Source organism: Bombus huntii, chromosome 14 (assembly GCF_024542735.1).
Source record: "Bombus huntii isolate Logan2020A chromosome 14, iyBomHunt1.1, whole genome shotgun sequence".
Classification (NCBI taxonomy): Eukaryota; Metazoa; Arthropoda; class Insecta; order Hymenoptera; family Apidae; genus Bombus; species Bombus huntii.
This window is the reverse complement of record NC_066251.1, coordinates 1,417,640-1,440,566: the sequence shown is the minus strand read 5'-3', so window position 1 is coordinate 1,440,566 and position 22,927 is coordinate 1,417,640. Positions and strand designations below refer to the sequence as shown.

General features: G+C 42.9%; 2 protein-coding genes across 6 annotated transcripts; one reads left to right on the top strand and one right to left on the bottom strand.

Annotated features, from left to right (window-relative positions):
* Positions 1-3,074: 3,074 nt before the first annotated feature.
* LOC126873563 (zinc transporter ZIP11) lies at positions 3,075-17,888 on the bottom strand. 3 transcript variants are annotated; one of them, XM_050634585.1, is made up of 6 exons: positions 17,354-17,880; positions 15,457-15,838; positions 14,465-14,616; positions 14,276-14,361; positions 5,035-5,292; positions 3,075-3,275 (listed from the first exon to the last, which is right to left on the bottom strand). In XM_050634585.1, the coding sequence occupies exons 1-6, from the start codon at positions 17,459-17,461 to the stop codon at positions 3,197-3,199; spliced, it is 1,065 nt and encodes a 354-aa protein (XP_050490542.1). In that variant the 5' UTR covers positions 17,462-17,880; the 3' UTR covers positions 3,075-3,196. The 3 variants fall into 3 exon arrangements, with proteins under 3 accessions (XP_050490542.1, XP_050490543.1, XP_050490544.1); XM_050634586.1 differs by having other exon boundaries at positions 15,589-15,838; positions 17,354-17,876; XM_050634587.1 differs by lacking the exons at positions 3,075-3,275; positions 5,035-5,292 and adding an exon at positions 12,359-12,922 and having other exon boundaries at positions 17,354-17,888.
* A 164-nt stretch (positions 17,889-18,052) lies between these two features.
* Positions 18,053-19,831, top strand: LOC126873572 (uncharacterized Golgi apparatus membrane protein-like protein CG5021). 3 transcript variants are annotated; one of them, XM_050634617.1, is made up of 5 exons: positions 18,053-18,207; positions 18,601-18,677; positions 18,756-18,990; positions 19,303-19,545; positions 19,622-19,831. In XM_050634617.1, exons 1-5 carry the CDS (start codon positions 18,193-18,195, stop codon positions 19,685-19,687), a joined length of 636 nt encoding a protein of 211 aa, XP_050490574.1. In that variant the 5' UTR covers positions 18,053-18,192; the 3' UTR covers positions 19,688-19,831. The 3 variants fall into 3 exon arrangements, with proteins under 3 accessions (XP_050490574.1, XP_050490573.1, XP_050490575.1); XM_050634616.1 differs by having other exon boundaries at positions 19,291-19,545; XM_050634618.1 differs by lacking the exon at positions 18,053-18,207 and adding an exon at positions 18,214-18,399 and having other exon boundaries at positions 19,291-19,545.
* Positions 19,832-22,927: the final 3,096 nt, after the last annotated feature.

Genomic DNA, 22,927 nt, shown 5'->3' with positions numbered 1-22,927 from the left:
CCTCTTTGTACTCCCCTCCCTCTTTCGCTCGACCGAACGTGCGCACAACGACGACTTAACGCACCACGTGACCATCCCTTTAACTTTAGCAAACCGATTAACGCACCACTCTGCGCGACCACCGACGTTTCCTCTTCCTTCTTAATCTCTTCCCCCTTTCCACTCCTCTCGTATTCCCCTCTCCGTCTAAAAATTGTCTTCTTCTCTCATCCTCCTCGTCTCGCGGTCCCCACGAGACATTTTTTCCTGCCTTCCATTCTTTCCCTATGTGTCTGCTGGCGTCGGCTCGCATCTGCATCTACCGCTACGCATCTCTCTGTATTTCTCTCTCTCTTTCTCTCTCTCTCTCTCTTTCCCTCTCTTCCTTAACTTACCCCTTCCCAGCTCTTTGACCTTCCAACGATTTTTCCTCTCTCATTCTTCCTTACCGCAGGAATACGTCTATATTTTTCTCTAACAGCATCCTCCCTTTGTCCCGACGCGTCTCGTCCTTGTTTCATGCGCACGCTGGATGCGAGTCGCGTTCATCTTCGTCGGACGTCGAGGAAGTAAACTCTCGCGCGTCTCTGTTACGCGGGGAAACGCTCGCGAGCCAGGCTGCTTTCTCGTGTCTTCTTCGTCGCTCTTGGCGCGGATCGCCTGTCGGGCTTTGTCTTCCTCGTAGGCAGAATTCTGTCGAGCACTGCGTCATTTCTGTACGCCGTATGATTCGTTCTCTCGCTCCGATTCGCTCTTTTCCGTCGTGCTCTTTCTTGAATACCGATGCGTCCCTCTCGGCTGGCATCCCCACCAGCCACGGGTCGACTCGTTGCACCGGGCAACCGAGTGGTGCAGCCGTCCTCGTCGCTCGGCTCCATTCATGCCTCGACTCTCTTTGGGTTATGCAACTCTTCGGTGAGACGGGAGACGCGAGACGAGGATTGCGTCGACTGCGCCGATACTGTACGCTCGTTTCACCGAATCTTATCTCACGAACAGCTTGGCTAACTCGCCGGACTAACCTTCCGTCGATGCACGGCTCCGTGCACGTCACGCAGCTCTTCCTCTGCCGCGAACGCGCCGGCTACAACTGCGCAACGATCCAATTTCGTTTCCCTTTCTGACGATTAACCCTTTCGAGGCTAATGGGACACGTCTGTCCCATCTGTCAGAGACACTGCAACGTCGTTAGAATCGTTTCAATCTCGCTGATTGCGAGATCTATCGGGATACACGACTCCGTGTGAAACGAGATCGCGTCAGCCGATACCGTAGTAAGAAAATTTCGCCTCTAAAGGGTCAACGCGTTAAGGATCGAACGGTGAAACAACAGGATATGTTATTAAACGAGCAGCGAAATGCCGGGCACACTTTGCGCCATTACGTTGCGGACCAGGACGAGGAACAGTAAAAATATCCTGCCGATATTCCGTCTAACGGCCGTAATTCGTACTCTGTTTTATTGCTCTTGATACAAACAATTTACTCGTACCAGTATAGAGAAAGATTCCAGTCGCACATTTTTATTTTACGATCGAACGACGCTTCTGTCCCGAAAGCCTTCCCACTGGATACAAAACCTAGGATACTTAATACCGATATAGCTACTTTGTCGGTTTATAATTTGCAGAAAGTTTCCAAAGCACCACTTTCGTCGTAAAGACGACTGACATCGCACTTTACATGCACTGGTTCGATACAAAGCATGCGACGATCGATTTCTTTCCTCTCTCTTTCTCGCGCTCTGTTTCTGTCTCTTACGAACAACGTTTGGCTCGAGATCGTCGACGAAACTGCAACTACGAGGATCGTACGCGGACGTAGGAACCTGAGAAACCGCACTACCACGATATACACGTGAAAAGTATCGATTCGTCCAGTGTGCATGACGATTCGATCGATCACACGTGCCTCGAGCTTCTCCGTGTACAAGTAACGCGCGAATTTCTTACGTCTATGTATCGATTTGTTATATACGAAAAAATAGTATTTTTGTCTTATAAGTAGTGATCCAGCGCCGAGCGTGAAACGAAACGGGCGTTCCGTTAACGGTAGGTACTATACATTATCATTATTATTATTATTATTATAGTGAATGGATAAAATTACATACGTACTGTTCGAAGCATCGTAAAATTCATTACGATAAATATCGGTATGCTTGGGATGGGAAATAGAAAATATTTTACAATGGCAAGATGGCAGTTGTAAACTTACTTATCTAAAAAACAAGATACTGCAGCACGTGCGAGTTTATCGCACGTTTAACCGTTTAAGTTTTCGGATCGATCGCGAACGACGAACTGATTGGACAAGATACGTCCTGGATACAGCGTAATAAATGTGCGTGCATTTATCTAGCGTGCAGCGAACGATTGCGTACGTGTCGTGCGAAAGACACTTTGAAATTGCCACATTCGTATTATTCGTGAGAGAATCCATTTGAAAGAAAGCTACGTAAAATGTTGCGTAAGAAAGCAAGGGGAGTCGCACCGATTCTTTGCGACTATATTTCTAAACGAAATTGGCTATCACAAGATTTGCCTTCTCGTCCCGAGTTCGGCATTTTTCTTATCTTTCGATCGGTCATTGCAGTATCTTCGCAATACTGAATCGAAATTTCCCATTAACCGAGACGATAAATAATATATAGATTAAGGATAAGAGAATAAGAGGGTGAGAAGTAGACAGAGCCGGTTTTTAAATCGCGAACAAGGGCAAACGATCTTCTACTCGTTTCCTTTGGTCGCAACGAACACGGCGTAGAATGTTGTAAAGCGTAACCGGAGGTCGTCGCCTGATTGATCTAATTGACTTCTATATCGGATCAACAAAGACTAGATTCATGGAAGACACACTCGGATAATTTTGAGGCGGTATACGATCGAACTTGGCATCTCGTTCAACGAGAAGAAAGCTCGATCGAATTGTCGGAACTTCGAGATCGTTAGCGGTTAACGCGCCGCGTTAACTCCGCTTCGATCTCCACACTCGACCGTGAAATTCGACCGTGAAATTCGACGGAATGCCGCGAGACAGAAATTATTAGGAATTTCTCGCGTTTGATATCGAGTTGCTCGGAAAGTTCGTTGCGATTTTTAAAGAAAATTGGCTTTAAAGATCGAAACGAGCTTCCCAAAGGAACAACGACTCTATCGAACGTATCTATAAACCTAGACGCGCATCGATTTCTGCAAATGTCATTTATCGCACGATCCTAGCCTAATCCAACGTCCAGAGACATCATTACCAAAAAGCCAACGATCGCGGCCCAGCTGGCGAGTTTACCGTTTCCACTGTAATCAGAAAGCAAGAAATACGTTTTCTTCTTAAAGATGCAAACTGATTAAGACACACCAATACGCTCTTTCTCTCTCTCTCTCTCTCTCTCTCTCTCTTTCATATCCAAGGATGGATGCAGAGGAACGTGAACGTAAAACTGGATATGTGAACGAACGAGGATCGATGGAAAGGAACTGGAGGAGGACTTGGATGCTCGGACGATCTGTTCGACGCTGATGACGAAAAATGGCGGTAGAAAGAGGAGAGTGGTACGAAAAATAGGAATCCGAGTGAACGTTCGAAGACGATCGAGGTGCGGAGATGGAAACGAAGAACGGGAAGAAAAAATAGCAGGATAGCGAGAAATAAAAGGGTTTTCGCGATATAAGTAGGGATTAAGTACACACAAAACACACACGCTCGTAGCCGGTATTGCACGTCACGGCTTGTTGATTTCGTAAATTATACACGGCCATCAATTTTAACGGCCGGTGAAATGTGCCGTTGTGTTTCGGTGGGCGTTCTACCATATCAATCATATCCGCGCGGTAAATACCTCCTTTCGGTGTGCCTCAGAAATTTGTATTTTTATTAGCCATTACGGTTCGCGGTCGGTGGACAAACGACGCGATTCGACGCGATTCGACGCGATTCGACGCGATTCGACGCGACAAATATCGATCGAGATCTCTCCGCCAAGTATCATCGACAGCATGGCGCGTATCTTTCGAACCACAGGCTGCTTTCAAAAAAAGTAGACGATTGCCGTTAGCTGCGAGGCTACGGGCCCGAAACGAGGCATTCCTTTTCACCGAACAGACAATCATGCAAACGATCACCGAGGACCGACCGTTCCAAGAATCCGGCTAGCTCCGTATCAGTTGAGAAACCCGTGAGTCGAAGAAAAATTAATTCCCGAGATACGTGACAAGTCCGAATTCTTTCGATAGCTTCTACATAGCAGAGCCGTGTTTCTTGTCTTTCGTTTTTAGAGCTGGTTCTTGCGCACGCGTGTGCGTCGCTACGAAAACTAATCGATTCTCGGATCTCGCAAACTTTCTCCTCGTCCTTATTCTTTCGCGCTTCTTTTTTCGATATCGTTCGATCTTACAGGGAGCGCGTTTACCTTTCGCGAGAAACTCTGCTGTCCTGCTAAACCAGAAAGCAAAGCGAGCATTGTAATCTCTCTCTCTCTCTCTCTCTCTCTCTCTCTCTCTGTTTCCCCTCTTTCACTTCCTTCGGCCTTTTGGAAATGATCACACGCGGTGCAACGCGTACGAGAAACAGCTTCTCGCCTGTCGGAGGTCAGACAACGGTTTACAGAGGGGTTTGTCACTTTTGTGTTTGTCGGAGCCTGGAGGGTTCCCGAGGGAGCGAACTCGGCTCCACTATCTCAGGAGGAAAGCGCGTCCGTACGGTACCGTCTCGTCGGCCAGAGCGGTTAGATCGCACGCGAAATACAAAAGGAGCCAATTATAATGACAATGCGTCTTCAGCTAGGCAGTCGAGCCTGGGAAAGAAATTCGCCACGTCCGTTTTGCCGACGCTGCGCTAACTACGCTACTGCCGTCACGCGCCATTGTACCGTAATCGTTCTCGAACATGCGCCGTACATGCGCCTCTATCTTTCTAGACCTGTACGACCGTATCCTCTTTACTTTTTCTTCGTACAACGACCACCGCAACAACAATAGCAGTTTCAGAAGAGAGAAAGAGAGATTTCTACGCTCTTATTCCCAATTTCTATGCAAATGTAATAAAAATTGTACCAACCTCTGATGCGCTTCCGGAACGATATCGTCGATCACGACATAGATCATTGCACCGGCTGCGAAGGCAAGCGCATAAGGTAGCGCGGGTTCAGCGAACGTCACTCCGGCTGCGCCAAGGACGCCGGCCAGAGGTTCTACCATCCCTGAGAGTTGTCCGTACCAGAAACTCTTCAACGTACTAATTCCAGCCGCTTGAAGGGGCAGAGCCACCGCCAGTCCCTCGGGAAAATTCTGGATACCGATTCCGATTGCAAGGTTTCTGTAATAAAAACGTACAACGCGATTGAGTGGTAGTAGGTTGAACGCGTTCTCCTAAGCAACGCCGATGTGACAGGAAAATAAGCGTGTCTGGTTTAGCGAGAAGCGCGTATCGCGATCGAACGATAAGGATAAAGGTGAGGAGACAAGGTGACTTTGTCGCGAGTCAACTTGCACCGTCTCATCCGATCCCGGTGAGTTCTTGAAACTGGTCGACGACTTCGACATTCTCTAGATTTTTCCATTTGCTCGGTTCGAGTGATGCGAGCTGCTTCTACGACGAACCTTCCACTCTCTTGTCCTATGCGTGGCAAACTGATCGTTCACTCTCGAATCTCGACATGGACGTTACGTAGATAGGACACGTTACGTGTCCGCCTTTTCCTTCTTGTAAATTTGTAGATCGCTGTTACATTACGAGTAGATACTGAAGCGTGCCGAAGGGCGAGAATAGAAGAACAAAAGTAAGAGAACGAGTTACGCGCTGAGTGTACGAGCCAATTACGATCGCCTACTGTTTGGAAATTTCCAAGTCGATCGATCTCGGCGGTCGCACGTACCACGGCAATTCGATGGAACGACAAGCAAGGGAGAGAGAACGGCACGAAGAAATCGCCGGATATTAGCCAGAATATTCGAATACGAAAGCACAGTTCACGAAACAAGTTGAGTAAAACAAAAAATCGAAAAGACGAATAGACGACAGAAAGCCAAAGTGATTATCGCGTTGGTAAGAAGAAATCAATGACGATGGAAAAACTTTGCAATGTTCGGTTCTTGACCGGTCGAGGAGACTATGGACGGGCGCGGATGAATTGCCGATAGGTCGACGATTAGAATTTTCAAGCGACAATAGACAAGCGGTCGATCGATAGAGAATAGCAGAGATGGTCGAGCAGGTGAATGAATGACGCGAACCAAGCTCCTCCTTCCGATGCATGATCACCGTGCTCTCTCGTACATGCCGAGCACATGGTATGGTATGTCATGCCGCGGCGTGTAGCACGTTATTTCATAGGACGGCATCGCCGTCGCGTTCCTACAGCATCGACGTACATAAGTGGTTGTACAGTTAACCCGTCGGGTCCGGCTGTTCGCCAGTTGCATCAGGGGAGGTCACCCGAGTTCCAAGAATGATCGTCCCCTACCACACCACTCTTGGCTTCACCTTCTTACGTTTCTCTCTTTCTCTCGTTCTTCCACTCTGTCCCTCTCCATCGTTCCTGTGCTGCTTCGCCTCTTTTCTCTCGCTCCTTCGAACCGCGCCCTCCTACAGCCAGGTTTCTTTTCCTTCCTGACTTCTTCTTTCTGATTTCCACGGTCAGCGCCGTGATTTCCCGATTCGTCTACCCTATCACCAGACAGCTAGACCCCGGCCAGCGTCGTTCTAGCGCTTCTCGCTGCCCAATCCAGCGGAGTTCGGATTCTTCCGTTTTTCAAATTCATCTTGTCCCCATTGTCCTATTTTGTTACGATACGAGAAGGTCGCCTCACCCCACGCGATAATCAAATTTGCTTAAGAAACAACGTCCGAGTGTCTTCATCATCCTTTACGAATGGATGAAGTAACTCGTTTGCTAGGGCTCGTCTTCTCCCTTGTTCCCAACTGTCGCTACTTTCTAAATCGGAAAGTGTCCATCGCGTTGGTATCCAACTAGTCGTCTGCTTTTGCGCGATTCGTGAAATAGACGTAAAGGGAGAGAGGAGAGAGAGAGAGGAGAGAGAGAGAGAGAAAGACAGGCTCATTCATAAATTTGTCCGCGTTGTCGCGCGCTAGAGAGATCACGCGGCTAAGGTTCACCTTTCAAATTAGAAACGGAGGTATTCCATCGCCCGGGGAATTACGCGCGAGGGCGTCGCGCTGTCTCGAGCCGCGAATCGGAGATTTCTCCGAGCAGAAACGGTATAGATCTCGCCAAACTGGTATCTATTAAAAGGCGAAAAAAGGTAGCACACCGGTGTTTTGATTGTCATGGTCAAACTCGTAGCGGAGTTACCGTTAGACGTGCGTATTCGATGGAGCGCCGGTTCTACGGGCGGCAGCCATAAAAATTAGCTTCGAGGCGATGGAAAATAAATACGTTGAACCGGTGACGTCGTAGATATCGAAGAACTTAACGGATCATCGAGGCGGTGTAGCTTCGTCAATGTGTACCAAAATGGCGACCGGAGTAGTTTCGTTGGACGCATCGCCGGTCGCCATTTTGCATTCCATAAGCAACCGTGACTGTCTTTAGGCGGCAACGCTCGTCCTCGGTTTAAACGACCGAAACACTGGCAAATTGTTCTCTCGTCTGACTTTCTTTCTCATCGCGAAACGAGAAATCAGAGCCAAAGAGCGCTACGATCGAACAGCGTGCTCGTGCCTCGTAAACAACGATCGGGTTGCGTTTTATCGATCTCACGGTGGAAAGTAGCGTCGCTGGCAGCGAAATTTCATCGTCGCCGCGATACGATAACGAGCCGTTTTTCGCCGGCCGAGGCTGCACTTCCAAAAAGGAAGCGTGGAACGAACGAGCGACCGGCAGAAGGAGGAAATCGAAGGAGAAGGAACGATCCCGAAGGAATCACGAGGAATCTCCGTTGGAGGGATTGACCGCGCGATTGGCGAGCCTACAAGATGTGAATAGAGATAGAAGGAGCATAGGACTAGAGACCCGGAGAGGGTCTTGAAACATCGTAAGATGGGAAAAGGGGGAGAAGCCGGTGTTACGTGTTATGCGCGAGTCCTTAGGTGTGCGCTTATGTTCATACACCGTACGACGCGCGTTAAGAAGAGAGACGAGGGGAGAGGAGCAACGCGAGGGACGAGCGTAGACGTATAAACGCGCTTGTACGAGAAAACTAAGGAGCGAGCAAGACAAAAAGGGGCAAGAGAGGAGGAGCAGGGGTAAGGGAAGAGAAAGAAAGAGAAGCAGAGACGAAGGAGGAACGAGAGAGGGAGTAAGGAATGCATGGGAACGAGGCGCAAGCGGGCCGACCGCGATTTGCCCGTCCCGCATTCCACCAACGCCAAGGCGAGTTCTCCGGCTCTTCTCGGCTGCGAGTCCCGAGGCCACCGGCCACGGCTTAACACCATAAAATCATAAGACCAAGATCAACCCCGCTCTTCTCTGCTACCTCCGGCATCGTTGCGCGCCTCTTAATGTCAAACAGAAACGCGTTTGCCGATTCTCGCGAACCTGTTCCTCCGTTTCCTTCTCTTTTTCTCCCATTCTCAACCCTCGTCACCCTTCCTTGCGACACAGCCTTTTCTAGCCGAAACGGTAACCGGTCGTAGTTACCCGCGCGTTAAGACGATACGAGGGAAGGAAGCTCTTTCTTACGACTACGACCACGTCGTAAAAGTTTAGAACGAATTCGCCGTGAAATAATTGGCGCGCATTCCAAGGGGTAAGGTGGCTTTTGCCGAATTGGGAACGGTCGCTGGATCGCCAGATTCCGACGGCAGATGTTCCTTGCGAGCCACGCAGCGCACAAGGAAGAAATAGCCTCCATCGCGTGTACAGTTGATCGTGGACGCAACAGCGAGTAGCCGTCTCGATGGCGGTGGTTCGATCGGCAAGAAGACGCTAGTTCGTCGAATAGTCCGGACAGACGATCGTCCCGAGGTCGTCGTCGAGGGACATAACGGATCCGGCTGTTCGTCTGTTCCGAGTAAGGTACGCGGTGCGCATGCGTAATGCCGCTGCATTCCAAGCATTGCAAAGTCGCTGCACCGTGCGCGCCGGTGCATCGCCCGATGCCAGAGAAAGAGAAACGAATTAACCGAGACACCGAGCAGAAGCGAGAGATAGACGTGTCCGCCGAAAGAAGAAAGAGCAGGAGGAAGTCGCGATGACAAATGCGCTTTCCGATAGCTTGTTTGATCGCCCGTTTTCTTCCACTGTCTCTTTCTTTCTTTCTTTCTCTTTTCTTCTTTTCTCCTCATTTTTGATAATATCTTCCGATATCGAAAGCTTCTATTTTTCCGATACGTCCCGTCGTACCAAGACCTTTCGAGCTAGATAATAAGAAAAAGAAAGGAGAAAAGTATCGGTGTGTCCGCTAACTTACGGAGTGTGTCTCGCGAGTCGAATTCTCAGAAGGTTTTGGCCGTGAACGGCTGTACTCGAGGCATCTCGCGCGTAGAAAATGTAGGCGACGAACAGACAAAAAGGAGAAACGGTGTCCGGCAGTCTAACGACGGGATGGAAATCAATGCGAAGGAATGCTCGTCTTCCGTTGATAACGGAAGGCGGTTCTCGTCGCGAAGAAGGTTCCGAGATACGGTTGGCGTGTCTATCGCTGCGCACGTGCATTCGTAATACTATGCACCATCCACCGAAGCTAAACGGGAAGTACTATATCGTAACCGACTTCCTTTGATTTTAGCACACGTCAGAACGAGTTTTCCGCGTGTGATAAGCACCGTGTGCAAAGTACAACGATCGAAGAAAACTGTCGAGACTGTGTCGTGTTGCTAAATCTAATAATCGCATCTTTAGAAAATATCGAGTAAGAAATTGAGAAAACGTCGTTAAGTCGGACGTTATTCGTTCACCAACTTGGCCTCTATTACTCTCTTCGTGGACGATCGACATTCCTCGTTTTTTTTTTTTTTTTTTTTTTCTAACAGAAAATACAGTTTCAGCAATGACGAAACGAGTTACGGACTATCGCGTTTATAGTTATGGTATACGATACTACAACTTGGAGATGAAGGACGAGAAAAGAAGAAGGCATAGATAGCCAGAGAGGATGTTCGAGCCGAAAGAGGACAGCAAAGCTAGAGCCACGGAGAGAAAGGGTAAAATGGTAGAGAGAAGAGAGCGGGCAAGTAAAAAGAGAAAAGTAGAGACACGAGGACAGAGAGGGGCCGCGGTGCGGTGAGCACTGGTCGGTCGGTCGGTCGGTCGGTCGGTATATAATAAGACAGACAGGAGGATAGCACTGAAATGAGGTGGTTTCGTCGGCAGCTTTGTCTGGCGCCGTGTTTAACATAGCAACACCTCATCTACGTACCATGCCAACCCGCCACTCCGTAGTTCCTTCGTTTTTATGCGTGCTATTTCTCTCTTTTTCACTCGCCCATTCCATTTCCTTCTTTCCCGTTTTCTTCTACGATCTACGAAGGTAAACGGAAACAGAGAAGATATATCGAACGAGATACGCGATCACGTGACCAAATCTTCCGCAGAGAATGGCGAGAACGTCGATTTAGCCTCTCCGATCTGAAACAGCGTTCTTCTCGCTCGAGAACGAGACGAAGCCGAACGAGAACGCGAGCGCCTTTTTCGCGAATCAGAAGATGTTCGATGGTCGTCTATTTCTAGATATTTTTATGGCACGCAACGGGGCAGATCGCGTCACGAAGGAACGAGTCACGAGAATAGACGCTAACGACGATTCAGTGACGAATTTCAATGGCGAAACGAGATAAGGACAAGCGAGATTCCGCGAAAAATTCGCATACCGCGAAGGTATCTCGGTACAGAAGGTGACTCAGTACCGGATCTCCTTGAGCGTTTTACGAGTGCAAATATCGTCGCTCCTATCGGCTGCCCGCTCTTCCAGCATCCTTTTCTCTTTTTCTCGCTCTATTTGTCCTGTCTGCTTGCTCTTCGCTCTTCACTATTCCAACGCACTGCGGATACCGACGTGAACGGCCACGCGCTACCAATCAACCACCGCCGAACCTTTCATTCATGATTCTTTCGCCGCCTCGAACGCAACTCTCGACCAACGTTTTGCCTCGGTCTCGCGAATGAATTACCTTTCCTTGGGAAGGACATGTCGCGACCGATCGATCGATAACGTAAACGGATCTGTTGCGTAAAGCCTCGTTTCTATCGCGGCTTACGGATGACGATGTTTTCCTTGACCGGGACACGATCTGCCAACGATCTCTTGCCTCGACAATTTTTTTCCCATGTCGCTTACTCGAACGCTTAGCGGTGCAACTTCTCTATGTACCGAATATGAGACATTTGTACCGATTAACCTCTCGAAAATAAAGCTCGACACCAGTAGCCTGCAGGTTCGCGATCGTCGTGAGAATGGAATGTTGCTCGTAACCGACGAGTTCGGCTACAAAAGGGCATGCTGGCTCGATAACCGCTCAAGGCTGAGCGATTTTCCCAACGCGCGACGATCCTTGCTCGTTCCTCGTCGTTCCCTTCTTTACCCCGATTCCATCGACGTGTGTATCTATTTTTAATGGAAAAATATTTTTCCCGGTGAACATTCCCTGAAAGAAGATAGTCGTCAGACGGCGAAGACCCGCGGTACCGATAAGAATATACGCACGGCACGAACCAGTACGTGGCGATACGCACGACGCCGATATATCGGCCGGGGTCATCTTTCGAACCGAGACGACGATTCATTCATAACCGGGAAACTAGCGCGATACCGCGTTTATGTCGCATCGCTTATCGTGCGCCCTCGCTCGTTCGCTTACCTTCTTATTTCTCTCCGTCTCTCTCTTACCGGCTTCGTTACAAGATGAAAAAAAAAAAAGAAGCTTCGGCGGTAATATTTTCCAGTAAGCATTGAAATTCAAAGTCTCCTCGGAAATTTGTTGGCGAGAGTCGCCATTCCGCTAGCCTTTCTTCGGTAAAGCGTTCACGCTGTATCAGAAAGGAAAAAAGAGAACTGTCTCTCTGTATTTCTCAATTATCGCGCGACAGAGAGGAAAACATCGATCCGGTCCATTCATTCTACGGATGCTTAATGACCTACGGACGCTTGTAATCTCCGCTCAGATATCCAATAGCGTTCGAACGCAGCGAGATTCGGCTATGACGCGATTTCGAGTTTGGTAGTACCGTAATGAAATTCTCTTAACATCTTAAATACGTTCGAACACTTACGTTGACAGCTATTTTTCTTTATCAACCTTTTATGCTTTTCGCATATCGCGCAACTACTCTAAACGCCCATTATCCTTACACGTTGTTGCATCGATTTACATTTTCACAACAAAATTGTGCGAAGAACATATCTTCGAATCTTAAATTATAGCCTTTGATCAGAGTACGCTTAAATAATAAAAGGATACCGGTATAAGAAGCACAATAGCTGGATCCCTCGTGAAAACGTTTATGTATTAACTAAATTACGTAATAACTACGTATCCGGAGAACAAGTTTCGCCATTGTAATTGTATCTGCGAAAAGTTGCCTTCAAAGAGGAGCACGTACAAACGTACTTATCTTTTTAGTTACAGAAACAAAAAATTGAAAGTTTCGTCAAGCTTCGGAAACAAAGCTGTCTATCTATATTTAGCGTACGGAAAGAACACGCTCGGGTTATCCAGGTGCTCTGGCTAATAAGCGTGAAAATTTTGGTTGCCAATACGAAGGTGAAACGTTTTCCATCCATCTCCAGGCTGACTACGTTGCAGAAAAGCTGCAAGCTCGCGACTGAAAATAGGCGGACGATCGTCGAGCGCTGGATCCTTGGGCAGCGGAATCGGAAGTAGTCATTTGCGTGCACGTGTCGATTCACGTGCACGTTCTTACAGTGACAATGATAAACGTTGCTTTTCCCCTATTGATCCTCGTATTTGATTACAAAGTTCGTTACTGCGAATTGCCTTAAAGCTCGTCGAGCGGATTCGAGATTGGAAAGAATTGGAAAGAACGAATCTGTAACAAGATGTTGGGCGAATTAACGGGCTATCTTTGGAAAAGGAGGACGAAAGAAATAAGAGAAAAGAAAGAAGAGAATAAGAGGAAGGTCGACGATATGGGAGCATGCGATATCGTTAACATTTTCTATAAATAAAGTTTACGTTGCCCGGGCGGCTTTTGTAGAAATGAAATCAACGTCATACCGGTCGATGTAGTTGTACACGTCATCGCAGTAGGCTGAGTTGTTTCCAAAGTCAAAGGCGTAAGGCGGTAAGGAGAGCGAGTTCGGGGCAAGTCGTGGTAGAGGGACGAGGAAGCGGGGAACGGGGTATGGAATGGAATGCGCGGCGCCTAGGGCTCGTTGAATTCCAGGGCCACACGTGCCCTTCCCCCGCGCAACAGGCACCCACTGCTGCCAATAAACTTTGCCTGCGGCTGGCACTCGCGACCGACCACCATAGAACTCATTCATGGGGACCTCCTAGCACGCGCTCGTAACTTCCATCCGCTCGACTTCAATGGTGTTACCATCTATCGACGAATTCCTCAACTTCCTTCTCAATCGCAGCCATCTAGAATCGACCGAGTCGTTTCGACTTGAGCTATGATATTTCTACAGTAGCGACACTTGCTCGAATTACACGAGTATTCGTGCTTTCCGCCTTTATCGATGCATCAAACGAACGAGATTACTTTTAAACGCGCGAACAGAAAAGGAGAATATCGTTCGATAAAGTTTTCCTCTTTTACCGTACGAACGTTGAATTAGATCTATTCAGACAACTATGGTAGATTTTCAAATAAACGTAGATACTGATTTTTAACGTAACCGAAGACTTCTCCCCTTTGAACAATTCTCTTAACTACTTAACGATGATGATCCGTAATGAATCTGATAGGCGCGATTGGTTTAAGTGAACTTTACTTTAGACGCATTAGAATCTATTTGAAATATCGCTCTACATACAACGGCGAATCTCTAAGAATAATAATCATTCGGTCATATTGTGAGAAACTTGTTAGTTATATGATTAATGCGAGTTAAATTATTTAGGCCAGAATATCAGATAAAGATATTAAAATAGATATTGCCGATTAAATCTTAAATCTTGGAAAAGAAGGTTAAAAAACGTAGTTATTTCCTTTTACATATCCCCTCTTCTTCGAGACAGGCTTCTGGACTACACGGCCACTGTCTACATAGTTTACGCTAGATTAGATTCCGAGAATCTATCGCTGCCTATGAAAATAGTTTTCCATCGCGCTTCGTGATGTTCGGAATTTTGAAGCGTCGTGCATATTGTTAGAAGAATGTTAGACTCCCATATTGGTAGTCCTTACATACAGAGATGCAGAAATGTCGCTTACCTTGCATTTTCAAAAGTTGCTGATGCACTATTACCAACTGCAGCGAATCCAACTCCAACTGCAAGACCTTCTGGAATATTGTGCACCTAATACATTGCAAAAATTAATTTCGAGCATAAGTTCGTCACATTTTATTTGTAATTTTACGTCATGAGTGCATTTAAAGAAAATCTCGACGACTTTGCGTACCGTAATGGCAACGACCAGCAGCAAAACTCTTCTCCATTGATTGTTTTTACACTCGTTGTTAGGATCCTCGTAAATTGTGCCTGTTTCTTCTTGTTCTGCCGGCCTATCTACATTTGCAATTTGTCGTCTTCGGGTATTTTGCTCGTAGAAACCTGGAAAATGCGACAATCGATGATATACTATAACATTCGTTGGAAGTGATTTAAATTGTTTATATATGTGTATATGAGCCCCTGTGTAAACATAATCTTTCTTCTTCTTTTCTCGTTTTTTTTTTCGAATTAAAGCACAGTAAAGCTTATCATTAACACCCGGTATTTTCTATTCCATATTTTTTGCACCTCTTGTGTATTATAGTTTAGATCCGCAGGCAGGATTAATAAGATCAGTTTTACAAGTAGCGGAACTTTCTTCAACACGAACGACAAAAATTGATGCATATTTTGCTATTTTTACCTTTCTAGCAAAAGTACTTTGTACTTTCAAAGCGTGGATAATATGTCAGAGTAATTCACGTTTCAATAACCAGACGTTCTATTCATATTTTATCGGTCGCGTTTTTGCAAGTTCCACTTGTTGCATTGAAAATGCTTTCATGCAAACGTTACTTTGCACATCTTGTTTAAATGCAAAAAGCATTAACACTGACGAACATTCTAACTAACGACTAACTACGCAATACAAGATATTACGTACGACAGGTACAACAAAAAATTATGCTCTGTTCAGAAAGAAACAGCGGTACATTAATTAAACGAAAGACAAGTAAGTAACGTCGTAAGCTTTTTCTCACAGAATTGATATATTTGAAAATTTGTTTGTTTCTGAACGAGTTAATCGCTTATTGTACGAGGAAGCAAAGAGGGGCGAGTGAACATTTACATTTCGACACACAGACATAATAATAATATACAGAGTGTAGAGTGAACTGATCCCATTTTCCAAGCCTACAGAAAGAATTGGATACATATTACAGGAAAAAAATGTGATACCATCGATGGTGGTTGACTCAATTTGAGTATACATTTTTCCACCAAATATCTGTACGTCGTTATACGGATCATAATCGTCTAAATCCTCGTCACTCTTTAGTTTTTCAAGGATCTTGCGTCTTTGTTTCGTACCGACTGACTGCATAGCTAAAAGCACATTGGGGGACTGAATGCCAAGGGAAGATATCAACGCGTCCGTCCCATAAACGAAAGCCGCGCCTATGAGAAATCCAACTCCTATTGGTACGAACGCGAATTCGCCTTCCGCTCCGTACAATTTGCTCTTTGTTGCCATTTCAATAGCAGGTGCCAGTAGCGACCAGTAACTTGCCGCTATCATCACGCCGCCTGCGAATCCCAGGCTGATGTCCAATAATTTACGCTGTAATTAAACGCGTTCCATCATTTAGTATCGTTCTGCACTCTTATCTCTTAATTTACGTGTATGTAGAATTTCAAATAGGCGTCGACAATCAAACATATTGTGATACTGTTAAAATAATTATACGGTAATAAACTTATTATCGTAAAATGTTACTTGTTTATCACACTTCTAAAATATCGTTCGATATTTCTTTATGTTATAGAACCAAGCGATACCTTCTCTTTCGTAAATAGAAATTTTGTTCATACGTTGTTCAGTTTGTATACATCTAATCTTATCAGATAAAGTTTTAAATTAGTAGCAATTTCTTAAAAAGAAATGAAAAAAGATGCAAACGTTAACTAGATAACGTTGAAATTTTATATTGCGTAGTATATTTTCTTCGCTTTTCTTTGCTTTTCTTTGACTAGTTCGTAAACGAAATTAGCCGATCTTACGTCATTTCCATATAAAAAATTTACTTCACAAATTTTCTAATTAGAGGAGGCTGATATAGCTAATATAGTAACCGCTAAGAATCAGACTAAACTTCATTCTTGATCTAAATTTTTGGTTTATTTCCGTGTCCTTCGATAATATTCGACTGGTAAGGTCCAAGAACGCCAGTTCTAAATTTAGGGAATCATGAGATTAAAAGTTATGCGTCTGCGAACATGCACCAACATTTCACAGCTTATTTCAACGCCATATTAGCTTTATTCATAGACTATCCGTTTCAGTTTAACGAGTCAAATCACTATCTGTAAATAGATGCACATGATGGCCAAATTTCAGGTTCGGCAATTCATATCGATATTGGGTTGGATCAGATAAATCCAGGCGGAAAACGGTCGGTAACACTGCTATCTACCAGGTTCGCGCGAATTTGTTGAACATCTGTAACGAAATAAGCTATAAAACACGTACTTTTACAGATCTATAACTTTTGATTCCATGATTTTCTAAACTTAAAACTGACATTTTTTGGATTCTACTAGTCAAATACCATTGAAAGACACAGAAATAGATAAGAGATTTAGGATGCCCTAAAACAAAGTTTAAGGAGGAGGACTTAAGGAGGAGAAAAATTAAAAAAACGTTAACTGACAATAACATCGAAATTAATTGCACCTTTTACGTAGTACATTTTTTCCCTGACTGGTTCGCAAAAGAAGCTAATCGATTTTACGTTAACCATTTCCGATAACAAAATTTATTTTATTCCGCTAATGTATTGCACTAAATTATAATAAGAAATTTGTAAGATGATAACAAAGCTTGGAATATCGTAAATATCACGTTTCTTTAAACTAGGATGTGAAACATTTTCAAGGTGGTAAGTGTAATTCTAACGTTTTCAAAACGGAAAAATTCCCGCGAAGAGTGTACGATAAAGGTTAGTTTATACTTTGCAACTTAGGTTAGAGTCGAACGTATATAATATTTTGATTAATGCAGTAATAAATACTTGACGAAACGTAGGTAAATTCAAAAATATTCGATTGGAGAAGAAAAGGAAGGAATAAAGCTTACTTGTTTTCCTCTAATTACGATAACAAGTGCGGCACCCGCTGCGGTGAGAGCCCACGTAAATAACGTTCCTAGGAGCGCCTGTACGATTGGCGAATAATCCTTTAACATTGTACCAATCGTCTAATCCTCGACACCTTAGATCGCACAGCACATCCTCTGCAATGTGAACCACGAGAAACTGTTTCGTGGGACACAAATTCCGCTGATATGCATTCAGTCCCCCGCACTTATCTCAGCCACCACCATCACCACTAACACTATCGCAGTGGCTGCCACTGATACTTCATTACAGTTACTATCACTGCTGAATATCGGCGCTGCTATTGCTAGTCCACTACTACCAACGCGTATTCGCGTCTACTTGCTGTGCGACGAGTTCGTTCCTGTACTTATCAATTATGATTTCCGAGTAGGGTACACAGAACACATTGATACGAAACCGGACGAACATATGTAACCACTGTATGGCGAACACGCTTTTGTCATTATTCGCCCTTACGTACAAATGGGGTTGCTTGTATATACATGTGACGCTAAACACTATCTCAATTGACCAATAGAATTCGCCAATTCCAATGCACCAATCCGATAACGATCTACAGCGACGTGCAAGATATTCAAACTGCATTAAACCTGTATCTGAATTCTATGACTTTTGACAGGCACTTATTTCATTCACCGAGACATGTCCAAGAATTTGAATCATCTGTCATTAATCAAAGATATATTTGAATTCTTTTCTAGGATTTTATTTCAATACGCTTCTACGTATGTTTCGCGCTTTTCTCATGTTAATAAGGCGTTAGTATCGCTGGAAGCTTTTGGTAAAACATGCTAACATGGCGTCTGCGTCGGTAAGTGTACGGAACATTTTAACCCATTCGATTTTCGTATATCGACGCCAAGTATTTTTTTTTTTACTTCCACCTTTAAACTGCCAGGTTGCTTAAAACTATAACAGAAGAATCATTTTCATCGCGAAAACATCATCACCGTTTTGTTGTCGTGTCGGAAGAATTGCTATTGACATTTATTCGTGAATATCCGTACGTATAATAGTTAAAACAGGTGTAAATCGATATGTTTTGAAGTGTACGAGGTGTTGTTGTATCATTTTTATGTGTTAACCTCCTACTAGGGAGGGAAGGAGAATTTTCATTTTTCATTTTCATTAACGTTGTAATCACGGTTTGACGTGTAACGTTGTTGCTTGTCAATAGTTGAAATTTTATTATGTGATTTCTTAGGTACCTTTGCTAATGGATGATGATACAATTGCTTTTGGCGAAGAGGATGAAACGGGTCAAAGCAACAATAAACTTAAGTATATAAATGTTACAATTATATAAACATTTAATAAAAGTAATTAAGGTTTGAGATTGACAACATTGTATCTTTATAGACATCCATATGTTACCATGTTTCATTTAGCCTTCAGAATAGCAGCGATAGTAGCCTATATGTTATGTGGATGGTTTTCAAATAGTTTCATAACTAGTTTTGTAGTCGTTGTATTGCTCTTGTCAATGGACTTTTGGACTGTTAAAAATATCACCGGAAGGCTAATGGTTGGTCTTAGATGGTGGAATTACGTGGATGACAATGGAAAAAGTCACTGGGTATTTGAATCCAAAAAGGTTTGTTAATTAAAAGTCTATATTTTATAGGCATTGCGTACATCCTTTCGATTTTGTACATTTTAGTAGACATTGTATCTACCTGAATGAATAAATAGTTCAAGGTTTACCAGTTTTCACATTTTATGCCCTTGACACATTATGGTAAAAAAGAAAAGATAAAAAGAGAAAGGCTTATAATTATGCAGGCATTTAATGTTTCACTGTTCTTGGTAAACAACATTGAAAAAAGAGTAGTGGAAAGGATTATAATTGTTTACTATAAAATACAAGGTCTACTATGTATACCCTGTGTTTCAGGGTGTCCAACAGAACCGCATTAATACTACAGAAGCGCGTATCTTTTGGTTAGCCTTAATTCTCTGTCCACTTTTGTGGTCGATGTTTTTTGTGGCAGCCTTGTTTAGTTTGAAATTTAAGTGGCTGTTGCTCGTTTGCATCGCAATCGTTTTGAATAGTGCAAATTTATATGGATACGTAAAATGCAAAATGGGAAATGATAAAAATATTTCGACTGCCACCAGCGACTTTCTAAGAAAACAAGTCATACAAAATGTTAGTAAATGAATGTTCTTTATAGTTTGAAGGATACGTAAACCAGAAGTACATAGATCTATTGTTATTCTCACAGGTTGCGTCCATGATGACCAGGAGTCCACCCGCAGGTAATCCAGGTGCACCAACTAATGTGATATAAGATTAGAAATATTCAGTCATGATATTATTTAAGGAAAAACATTGCCGTAATAAGTATCATCGTGAAAACTGTCGACTTGTATATAATGATGCGAATAATTGTATATCTTAATGAAATAATATAAAATAAAATTGCTATTGAAAATATCGTCGTTCGTTTATTTCCTGGTGTTTTCACGTTTCGAAAAAAAAAAAAAAAATGCGGATGTTACGTTAATTATTAGTTTATTGATGCCACAGGGCAATACATAATGTACACCTTATTTCTCCTTGTCAACAGACTTTCTATTACACAATATTTAATTTGTATAGGTGTTAATTAGTAACATTGCATTTATTATATTCATTTCAGCCTGTTGTATTCTTTCTGGCAAGAAAGTATCACAAAATAATTTCCCATTCTTTCAACGATATTTAATATTTGACTTATTCTTTGTTTCTTTAATTCACATTTTCCACGGAATTAATGACTGCAATCGTATGACTACAATCTTATCCAAATGGATGAACTCGAGATGATCTCACACACAGTGTAACAAACTCGTCGTGGTATTGCACGGAGCGATAATATGGCCGATTGTATTTTGTTGTATTAGGAAAGATTGCTCCGAAAACGCGAGTCGTATGCTTTTTAAGAAGAAGAATACAACAAACCACATATTGCTATACACTCTGGGATATAAAAAAATTATAAACACTAACAATAGACACGCAGCTAACGTACAACATACACAAAACTTTTGGAATGATACAAAAGAACGTAATAACATTACGGTTCGGTATCTTATAAATATATGAATATCGTGGACTTTTTTGAATTGGTAAATTCATCGGATACAATTTAATGCTACTAACTTATAACTAGTAATATGTTTATACAATCATTTAACTTTTCGTTTTCCGTAACATATTGTATTTTTAGTCTGGAACTTTGAACGCGAAGTTGTCGACCGTCTTGGCGAAGCTGCACTTTGTGCAGGATTATATTCCTTCTCTCTTTTGTTAAATCTTTTAATATATCTATATAATACGTGTGTATGTAGTTAAAAAGTTGAATCGAAGGATAACAACGACATCCTTAAAATCATCGTACCAAAGACTTTAAAGTTTAGTTCGCTTCTTCCACGAATATGATTATAGATGTTACGAAGAGATTCTTTAAATTCAAATCGTTTTGTTACCATGTTATCATCGTTTGTCCATGGGAATGTATTTCTTTGTTTTCTATGTACGTTGGTTTTTCAGCCTTTTTTTTTTTTTAGTGTGATGCATTTGTATAACAAGTCGATTTTTTTTTTAATAAGTTTTTACACCAATTGTAGTTCTTAACAATGGCACATTTTTATCGAAGAGAGAAGTTGTTTCAAGGATTACTTAATCACTGCTGATTTGATTTACTGAAAAACAGTCGTATCGTCGTGTCTCTTCATTGCCAGTAACAACGAATTTATATTCCGAGGCAGAAGCACGATATCGCTAGTTATACACGAATAAAAGGTAAACAATAATGAGATTGAAGAAAGTAAATGTACATTAATGTGATAAATCATGTCAACAGTATAAAAAAGAATAATTATAAAAATAGAATTACTTTAAGACTAACTTTCGTGCTCGTACCAAAGGCCAGTATACAACGATGATCAAGAAACGAATGTTGACAACGTATCTGCAAGCGGAAAAACTCAGTCCCAAATAAGTCATAGTGGATGGATTAGGAAGAGATTATGTACAGAAGAATCGAACACATCGGAAAATCTCGGAATTTGAACGGACAATGAGAGAGATACAAAGATTAAGTATAGTATAATCTTTTATAAGGACGACCGAGGCGGTTTAAGTACTTTTTAGAAGTACCGAAAATATACGTACACGATAATACATTAGACACGCAATGGCCTTCAGTCTTACAACATCAAATAAAATGATATGAGATGCGAATAAATGCACGCTCGGAAATAATACAGTAGGTCATTAGTCTTCAATGTAAATCTCGTGTAAAAAAATAGGTACGCAAGTAAAGTTGCATGAAAACGAACTTATGTTAAAAAACAGTATCAAAAGGTGCGTTGAAAACCGAAAAGCGACAAAACGGATGGAAAAAATAAAAGAAACGTGCTTATATTGACAGTCTAGAAAATATCCACAGCTTTTTTTTTTTTTTTTAAATGCGTACTCTCTTCAATTATGATATTTATAATATATATGTATATATATATATACATACATACATACATACATATATATATATTATTTATCATTTTACTTATGTATATTTATATTTATATCCATATTTATAGTTATATTTATATTTATATAATGTTGTTAATGACAAACGGTGCATTTATGTACACTTAGTCACAATTCCTGACCCTCGAACCACTTTCAACTGAAAATATGTATATACGTTAGATGCTTGATCGAACATCATTAAATTTAAAAGTTGAATCTAAGAATGTAACATCGATTCCTCTCCTTTCGTACGTTTCTCTTCTGCATTTCTTGCTTAGGTTACTGCACGAACCCCTCGCAATCAAAAGAATGCCAAAAACTGAAAGAGATCTTCTGACTCGCTCGGCTGATTATATTCGTTAACCATACCATCCACGCACTGCATATTTTTTATAGCTAGAATTTTTTGCTTTACCATTATCGTCGAACAGCGATAAAACGATTCTATACCGAACGATACGGTGAAAATTTCGAAATATAGAAGGTATATAAACGAGCACAAGCTTATTGTCCTCATAGACTACTTAGAATTTCTGTAAGTGTTTAAATCGCGAGTAGTATACACCTCTACCGTTGTTGCAATGTATACGCAGGACAGGACGACGCATAATCACGAAACTGATTGTTTTTGGCATTGATCTGACGCGATATCCGCGACAAGGACGATGAATTACAAAGTTTCGTTGACTCTTCCCTTAGCGTTTCATGAGCTACGTTTTTCGATGAATTGTACTAGAAACGAGCGAATCTCCAGAGCGGAACTGGTGTACTGCGTTTGATAGCCTTGCAACTGGGGAAAACTGTAAAAGTAGTCGAGGTAGAAGCCTACAATGGTACTCTGTACACAAGGGCATCGAGGGTTCGGTGGAATAGTACGCAAATCCGACATACAGTGCTTCTAGTTAGTTAAATTAGTTCGCGTAGAAACCTGCACAACACTTTGTGCATTTTAATTAATTGAATATAGGCACCGTTTCCTTTCATACTTCCTTCACTCGACACAGTCGCATTA

Excerpts from the sequence above, each read along its gene's own strand:
- LOC126873563 (XM_050634585.1), bottom strand. The coding sequence starts at position 17,461 with ATGTTAAAGGATTATTCGCCAATCGTACAGGCGCTCCTAGGAACGTTA. Across the intron at positions 14,617-15,456 it reads TGAGTCAACCACCATCGATG|GTTTCTACGAGCAAAATACC; the intron begins GTATCACATTTT and ends CGCATTTTCCAG. Across the intron at positions 3,276-5,034 it reads GTTCCGGAAGCGCATCAGAG|TGGAAACGGTAAACTCGCCA; the intron begins GTTGGTACAATT and ends TTCTGATTACAG.
- LOC126873572 (XM_050634616.1), top strand. Across the intron at positions 18,678-18,755 it reads CAAAGCAACAATAAACTTAA|ACATCCATATGTTACCATGT; the intron begins GTATATAAATGT and ends GTATCTTTATAG. Across the intron at positions 18,991-19,290 it reads GGGTATTTGAATCCAAAAAG|GGTGTCCAACAGAACCGCAT; the intron begins GTTTGTTAATTA and ends CCTGTGTTTCAG.